This window comes from Oreochromis niloticus, linkage group LG7, assembly GCF_001858045.2.
Source record: "Oreochromis niloticus isolate F11D_XX linkage group LG7, O_niloticus_UMD_NMBU, whole genome shotgun sequence".
NCBI classification, from domain to species: domain Eukaryota; kingdom Metazoa; phylum Chordata; class Actinopteri; order Cichliformes; family Cichlidae; genus Oreochromis; species Oreochromis niloticus.
Window position 1 is genome coordinate 16,495,368 of NC_031972.2, and position 9,216 is coordinate 16,504,583.

At 41.3% G+C, this 9,216-nt stretch overlaps 1 protein-coding gene across 1 annotated transcript in view; it reads right to left on the minus strand.

Annotated features, from left to right (window-relative positions):
* The window catches only part of col27a1a (collagen, type XXVII, alpha 1a), a 64,379-nt gene extending 62,360 nt beyond the window's left edge, over positions 1-2,019 (minus strand). The window contains exon 1 of the mRNA XM_019361995.1: positions 2,001-2,019. Within this exon, the coding sequence (XP_019217540.1) occupies positions 2,001-2,019 (19 nt within the window). The remainder of the gene's footprint in view (positions 1-2,000) is intronic.
* Positions 2,020-9,216: the final 7,197 nt, after the last annotated feature.

The following is a 9,216-nucleotide window of genomic DNA, read 5'->3' on the forward strand; positions in this document are numbered from 1 at the left end:
TGGTAGTGGAAAAATAATTTAAATCCCAATGAGACAATTTGAGTTCTTGCATAAGAATTTGGAGCAAAACATTTCACTTTTCCAAAGTTTTGCTTTAACTAAAGACTCTTATGCTATGAGAGGCTTGCATCACGTCCATAATGCAGCAGTTTACAAAATACTGTAGCTTAAACACTGAAGGGTGAAGAGATAAGCAAAAAGAAAGAAAGAAATCAAAACAATAATGAACTCAGCAGACTTTGAGCACATCTAAGTGCTTCTGTAGGTGGTTTAGAGCAACTTTAGGCCAAAATAAATTTATGTCCAGACAGGCAGGAGTATGTAGCAATCTTGTTTCCTCCTCCGCTAGTGGGCGGATGTTGCTGAACAGCACAGAGGTCTACTTCAAATGTCAGTGGCTTTGCTGATTCACATTGCTCCAGTATGTCTGGCTTTTGCGATGCCTTGAACAGCTTAAAGTGTCGCACAAGGGCAGCGTGTGTACACCACATTCTGTGCTGCACTCACAGTGAAATATAATGTGGATCTTTGCCAGTAATCTAAAACCTTACTGAACCCTATAACACTAAAACTCATAGAGATTCATCTCAGCTTACTGTGATTAGATTTTAAAAGGTCAAACGTTCAACAGGAATTATTAGAAATCCTTTGATAAGACAATCCAAATGTGTTGCAGTTAAACCAAAACACCTCTCCCAGTGCATGCCTATTATCCTAACTTTGTCTTTCCTCTGGACCCCATAAACCTCAAATGAAAGTTTGGTTATATAGAGCAGAAAAGAATGGATATATGGTCATAAAAAATAGAATGCTAAACCAATTAAGCATTGCACTCACTGCAGGTGGGCCAAGGCTAAAGCATCCAGCCAGTACCAGGAACGTACAAGCAGGCTAGAGGACCTAATCCTTTCTTAGTAGCCACCTAGCCAACGCACTTGAAAAGCAAAAGCGAGGTCACTGCATGCTGTGTAATGCTGACAAATATGTGTTTGTTGCAAATGAGTGTTTGAGACACACATTTTATTCATCTGGTGGCAGAATTTTATTCATCTCTGTTCATATTAATGCTTGCATGCTGTACTGTAAGCTAATGTTCCCGTGCTGACAATGTCAGCTATACTATTTCTTTGTGTCTCTTTGTTTTTAAGCCTTTAATTTTCGAGGGAATGAACTAAATGACATCAGCGTCATCATGTAACCTCTTTCCCATCTCGTCTCTGTCCTTCTCATCAGTATGTAGTCAGCGTGGACATTCAGAACATGGCCACAGAAACCACAAGTGAGTACAACATCTCTCAACTCGAGAGCTCGGAGCACAGTTTCCAACCTTTCAGCCAACTTTGACTCTCTGTTCAGAGTTTCAGTCTCAGTAGTCCCACAGCCCTCATTCTCTCCGTGACCTGTGATCTCAGACCTAGGCCCCTCACCATTTTTATTGTCTGCGGGCTCACTCTGACCTGTGGTCACTGGGGCTTGTCTAATGGGGACATGTGTATAGAATCCATGGAAAAGCAGTGTTGATGAGATACCAGAAAAAGTGGGAAAGACAGCTGGGATGTGCTGCACTGGTAAACTATAGAGAGCGAGGACTTGAATGACATGCTTGTCTTTCTATAATACAAGGCTTGCTTTATTAAACTGTTGGGCCCCAGACTTCGAAAATACATATAATTGCAGGGAAAGTTTGAAGGAATATTTGAGCTGAGAGAGAAAGAGGTTTAGAAAACTTTGACATTAAACAAATGCAAACTCTTACTTCAAAACAGAACCTTGAGTTAAACGACTCTTTCTCCGCTGATTGCTTTTCCTATACAACAAGTTCTTTATGGTCCTTATGTGCTATGTATAAGGGTGTAAGACTTCCCTTTAGTTCAAACCATTAGAGCTTTATAAAGCAGGAATAATATTCACACTGGGCATAGTGTATTTTGCTCTCTGTGTGGTCTCTGATGCATTAAAGGACAACAGGAACTTGGCAATGAGGCAGGCGGGCGCATTACCTCTATCTGTTCTGTACATTGTCTCCTGTTCTTCTATTCTACTGTTACAGAGGCATAAATTAACAGCACAGTCTCAGATATAAAGCATACTGTAAGTGTCTGAGCAGATGCATGTTTAACACATGGCCAGAGTTTATAGTCTCGCAATGTGCCAATTCACTCAAACAGGACAGAGTGAAAGTCCAAGGCTCTTTTCTCTGATCGTATCCCTTGTAGAGGATGAAGTCACTGATTTATACTGAAATAATCCCTTTTTGGCCGGTCTGTGCTAGTTTACAATAGTTTATGATATTTCCTCATCATCCCCAATCACCAACACAGCAATATATTGCCTGAATTCCCTGAATATCATATTTGGAATCGTCACTTATTAGACTACTGAATATGTTTAAAACGTACAACTAAGTCTTCGTCTTATGATCAATGCTTAGATAAGGGACAGAACATGGTAAAACATGGTTTGTCTGGAATTTTCCTGTTTTTCCTCAACCTTCTGGCAATTTACCTTTATTTGGATGTGGAGAGACACACAGACAAGGATGGAGAGCTGAATGGGGAGTAATATGATTTGGAAACTCAAGAATGAAAGTGAGGGATGACGTGCAAATGTGGATGTTGTTCACCATAATCATTATCTGGCTGTTCCCCTTTTACATTTTAGTTTTGAAATTTGTTCCACTGCAGAAAAAAATGCAACATTTTTTCCTAATAAAATCATGTCAGTGTTCAATATACAACTTAATCCTTGACTCTGGCCTCCAAAAGGAGTCTTAGGCTGCACTGAGGTATCCGTGTGCCAGGGGACAGTGAGTTCCTCACAGACTGATTGCATTTCACAGTTCAATACAGAGACTCTTTACTGAATAAAAAGGCTAATTAGTGGCTGAAAGCGAGCCTAAAAACTAATCTCAGCTTTCAAAAAAGGAGCCAAACATGTCCAACTAACTTTATTAGGTCTGACTACTAAATTTTACACCTCTGGTGAATTATCGCCACCAAGACTTGTTATGTTATATTAATTGTCAACACCAGACACTTTAAAGAACAGGTGTCAGTTTTTCAAAGACTTATTTGCAGAGCTGTGACTGTGGAAAAGCCTTGATGTAATGAACTGAAATGACATTTGGTTTTGTCGGCCATCAGTTTTCAGTCACTGCTTTGTCGGGCCTACTGAAGTCTGTGTGCTGTCAGTCTCAATCATAATGACTAGAGCATGGGGGCCAATTCACTGGACTGTATCGATAACTCATCATCAGAAGAAACCTCCAAATGGTACCAAAAGGAGATCAAACAGAAACACACTCAACGTTTTCAATTAAATCTGCAATAACTGACTTTTAAGGCTACTTGGATGCAAAATTGTGAATGTAACACTGACTTAACATCTCGGTTAAAGGCAAGCCTGTTAGCAATCAGCTGAAAATGTTTTAACGTCCTGCATTTATGGATAATGGATAATGGATAATGACTCTGCTTGCCTCATCAAAGTCCTTATGCAGTATTTTTGGTCAATACCAGTGCCTTAAATAGCTGCTAAATGCTTGACTATATTGACCAGCAAGCCTGTAACTGTTCAGTCTGCTGTTTGCTGCGGAGTAGGATGTCTACAGTAGATGAAAAGTGTCTGCAAAAGAGCTGAGCACAATAATAAGGCACATCTCGCTAAATGCTTTGTAAATACGTGCTATATAAATAAAGTATGAATAAAACTGAATTAACTGTATAAAACGTTCTGCAAAGTGGAGGCAAACTCCTGGTTTAGGCATCTCCAAATTCTAGTACACGTTTCACATCGTCAGACTTTTCCCTTTTGCCCTTTTACACATTGTGAAAAATATTAGACTTTAAAAATGCTTTGCTAATTGGGTTCTTCAGCAGTGCAGCTGTCCAGACAAAATTTTGACTTTAACCTCTGACTGACATGAGGTTTTACATTTTTTTTTTTTTTTAGATTAATGGTCAACATTGGATCGTTGAATCGTTGAGCTGATCACTCCCTAGATCCTTGGACTTAGCTTACTCAACACCTGTTGTTATGGCAACGGCTGGCCCAATTCTCTTAGCAAAGTGTTTATGTGCTTGGGCCATGACCAAAAAGGCAAAGAATAACTGCAAAATCTCACCAGTGTTCCTTACAGAGTTTTACAGAGTTTTTTTTCCCAGCACAAACAAAAGAGGTCAGAAAGTGCAGTATGTGGAGGTGAGTGTGGAAACCTTACCTTCAGAGGGTACTTGTGTAAGTCCCAGGTAACAAGTACAGTATAAAATGGTACAGAGCAATAGGGCTCTCCTGGAAGAAGAGAAGAGAAGGATGTCAGAGAGAGGCAACAATCACGTGGCTTTGGACAGACAACTATTTAACTCTTTTTCTCATAGTTATTCCTCACTAACTGTATCCATACCATGATCAATCAATCAAATGTGATTGCTGGCTAAGGCAGAGATGTTGATCATATTGGCACCATGAATTGAGTCATAAATAAAGCCAGAAACTTCATTTTTTTACCATTAACATTAAAGATATAATTCTCTCCCCATTCATTTAGATAGGGCCTTGGCCTCATTAACCCCAAATAACTACTTGGAGGTGTTGCCAAGGTAACTGCAGAGCCTCAAATTGCTTCTAGAGGTAGTCCAGTCCTACTTTTAGGTCCGTGATGGTCAAACAGTCTAACAAGTCAAAGGTAATAGTCACAACATGAGAATGCAAAATTCTTTATTCCAGCATGTAACGAATCCAGAAATCTCAATTTACAGATATATTGGACACCTGTCTCAACCCTGACATAAAAGTAGTATTAATGAATGTAATTATTTGCATTTGACCATAGGAGGCATGCCTTAACATATTGTTTAATAATGATAGAATGGTTTATAGTAGGAGGGCACGAGCAGGAGTCTGCTAAAGCACTTAGATCTCAGCGAGCCTCTATCTCTCTGAAAGACAGGAACGCACAGCTTTAAGTTGTGGTTTCTGAGACAAAAATACTGTAGTAGACTCCCAAAACCAACAAAACGTGCATGCACATGTGCTCATACATACACACACACACACGTGCAGAAAAAAACAAAAACAAAATGTCTCTCAGCACCCTCACCGCATCCAGGTGTGCAGCATAACTTAAAGTAACTGACTGGCAAGTGGACTGAGATCCCAGTAGGGGTCCGAGATCTGGTGACAGCCTGGGGGAACCACTGTTTACCGCTGGAGGTCATCCAGCCACACATGGTCACACACAGACACACACACTGGAGGAGGAAATGTGTATAACAGCTGTTGCTGGTGGGCCACAGTAGGCAAACAGGGCTCCAAATACATAAATGTGGGAAAGACGGTGACTGTTGCATAAGCTGAGCGATTTACATTAGCCCAGACAAGAACGTGTGTCTGCCTCTCTTCAGAAACAATTCTACAGCCTCAGCATTAACCAGTGTGTATGTGTGTGTGTATCTGAATGCACGTGTGCAACGGTGTGCTCATGTCCATGTTTGTGGTGTCTGTGTCTCCAACCCTTCCATCCTCTAGTTGCTAATAAAGCGTCATCACACTCATCCACACACACAGCTGGCTGTGGTTACTCAGGATGTGTTTGTGTTTGTGTGTCTCTGTGTGTGTATGTGTGTGGAGTTGTGTGACTCAGTGTCTTATCAGTGGAGGGAGAGATCTGCTTTCTGAAAATGAGTCATGAATGCTGAGATTTTTACTGCAGCCCCGACAACTTTTATTCTACTCCTCGGGCTGTTTACATCTGTGGAAACTGGACCGGGTTTCCTAGGAAACAGCACCATTTTCTTTGGCTTTTCACATTAAAAGTTCTCAGTAGCTTGTTTAGATTTTCATTAGGAGAGGGGGCTTTTGAAAGGCATCTGACAGGTTAGGATTTTCTCCTGTGTGGAGCATTTGAAGGTGGCTGTGCTGAAGGGGGATTTGTATGCAGTGGATATTTAAATCAAATAAACTGACATCTGTATGCTGACCCTGTCTGGTGTGGTTTTCATACTGCAACAGCGAGCTATGACATGACTCCCTGAGGGGATTCTTCCCTAAGCTGAGTGGACAAAATACAGACTGGATGAGCAATCCCTCCTCCTAAGTCATCCACTGCATTAGGCAGCCTAACACACATACTGTGTTGTGATACTATGAAGTCCCAGAATGGGGGAAAAAACTGCCATGCACTGCTAATAACATCTTTATCTCCAGATTAAGAAGTGATTAGCCCAAAATCTGCCATTTTAAGAAAAACAATGGCGTAAGAGATCAACAACCAATTTAACAGAGCGATAAACTGTTGGCAAGCGTGAGACAATGAGTGAATAGAAACTGTTGCAATCTTTGTACAGTTCCCTAAGTGGCAAAAAGGTATTCCTCATTATAAAATCTGTATCATTAATCTGCGAATTTCAGACTTCCTTTCAGTAAATATCCTCTCTTCTACAATATGTTCTCCTAATATTTCCACTGTGTTCTTAGACACACACCCCCCCCCCAAAAAAACCATGACAAACCCTTCCCCAGAAACATATACACAGAAGCACCAACCTGTCTGCAGTTATAGAGGGAAAAAAGAAAAAGAAAAACACAGAAAGGCCAGTGTAGTTTCCATTTCTATTTACAATTTTGGCCTTCTTATTGATTCTCTTGAAGGATTTCCCAAAGGTGATCCTTCCCCCTGACCACAAACTCACATTCGCACACGGTGGAAAATTCCTGTGGATGAGCTGACACTAACAAGGGCTGATGATGATGAGGAGGGTGTAAGAGTGTCAATCCACTTTTCTCCCTGCAGTCAGCTAATAGCTCACTTCAGAGAGTTTTTCAAATAATCCACACCTTGTTCTACAGAGTACTCAAGATCTGAGTTGGATTTTGGAAGGGACTGCAGTTAATCAATGCTTTGGTCAATGAGTCATCAATTAATCATTTTTAAAACGTCATCTCTTCAGTTTGATTTCAAGGATAAAAAATCATCCATTGCTGAGGATTGATTGCGTGTGAAAAGTAAAGAACGGGACACGAAGGGAGACACCAAGTGGACACATAGAGAATGAAACTCTCTGCACACATCGCAGACTGACAGACTCGACTTCATCACAGTCCATAATAATGCAGTCGTAGCGCCGTGGAGTCGTGACTAACACAGTGAGGAGGTAAAGCTTTTGAAAGCCATGTTTCTTTACGCGCGACAGGTAGGTGTGATAAACCGACACAACCTGCGCCAATTTATTTTAATGAAAAACGAGCAGACGATGGGTCAACTGTCCGGACTTTCCTACTCCCTAAATGACTGTATGGCTACTATCTCGCCAGCAATCTGTCAAATAAACCAGCTGTTCAGTACTCAATGAGGTTAGAATGGCGCCTGCGTGCACAAATGAATGAAAAAAAAAAATGGATCAATGGATGGCATCTGAGCTCAGCAACATTAGGCTGCTGCATGAACTTCACCAAAAAGTCAGCAGTGTAGTACAGACGGCTTTGCACTGCTCCCATGTGTACTTACTGTCTGTGGAGACCTATGCTGTAAACACGTCCATAAAACATCTGTAATTTATATCACATTCTAGTAAAGCTCATATCGGTTGCAGATGTTTGATTAAATACATTAAGGCTGTCGCAGAAACGTATGCGTTCGTTTAGGCTTGTTTGTTTGGGAAAAACGTTTTTTAACCATTAAAAAAGTATCCCTTTATTTAGCCTTCGTAAAAGTGCCATGTGGGGAACGCGTAAACGGAAAAACATGAAAAGCATGCCCACAAAATCTACCAAACAGCTTAGCGGATGCTGATGGACCTCTCATGAAACTTTATGGGTAAGAATGATTCCCTAATTTGCTTGCTTTGTCAGATGAGTCACTTTAGTGAACACTATTTGGCACAGGTCCACCAGGCAACATGTGTAGATTTGCCAAAAAAACAAACAAAAACCTTCCAGTCACGTCAATGAACTGCGTTTCTGTCAGGAATAAACACAACAACGCAACGATATGTGCGGATATTAAACACGACCTACGCAAACTGCGTCCGAATGAACCGGCTTTTTCACGTAAGAACCGATAAAGGGGAGGTAGATCCGAAAGAATGGAGTTGTTTGGTATTCCATGCAAATGACAAATTACACCCATGGTCCAAACAGACCCCATTCAGAGACTCAGCAGTCCCCATGTGGACATCATTTCTTCACTGTGAGCTGGACAACAGCCAGCCGGTACATCATCAGGTACGCACATGGAGGCATCCAGGTCTTTAAACTGTTATTCGCTACACATCATGTTTTGAATATTCCCGTTCACAAAACACAAAAAAGTCGTTAAAATAAAATAAAACAATGATAACAAATGTCACTTACTTTGTGTCTAGACGAGAGGTTCTGCAATCTCTCCTTCGGGTGCCTAAATTCATTTGTATTCATTTGTCCTGGCAGTCAAAAACCTGATCCTTTAATCACAGTGTGACTCCTTTGCAAGGGGGGCAAAAAAAGACACCGGTCGCCGCTTTACGCATTTGACAAGCTTGAGGTGAAGTTCCAGAGGAAAAAACTCATGTTGAATTGCCTGTCAAGTCCAGTATAAATTCCTCCTGACAGGCTGCTTTGACAGAGAGTTTTCCTGTGCGGTTGTCTGTCGATATTCCCTTGTGTTTCATTCATTTATGCCGATCCAGTTTGGAGGGACGCGCGGCCAGAGAGAGAGAGGGAGAGCGAAAGCTGGGTTCTTTTGAAAGGGGGTTACGGAGTCAGGAGCGTTGGACTCATCCCTTTCCTTTTTAAATAGGCTTTCTGTGGGTAAAGCGATGGCAAATGCACCGCACGGCCAGGTGTCAAGTTACAAGCCCAGCGGTTGCATCGAGCAACTACACGCCTTCTCAGGGGGTGGCCACAAGGATCTTACCCCAAATCCAAAGCACCGGCTAACCATATGAATGAAGCACGGTGACACGATGGGGAGGACTTCACCAGAAAGTGCCAGAAAGGGGCGCCTACAGCTACAGCTTAAATATTATTATTATTATTATTATTATTATTATTATTATTATTTTAATTTATCCATCACATTGCCCTGCAATGTATGGAAAAATTGATATGGCCAAGCTCTGGATTTTCCCAAGAAAAGTGCTAACGGTAAATAACAGCTCTATGACTGTAAACTTGGCGAGTGTGTCATAACTCCCCAAGGAGTAAAAACTGGGAAAATGTAAGGGGAGGTTTGGAAAGAGC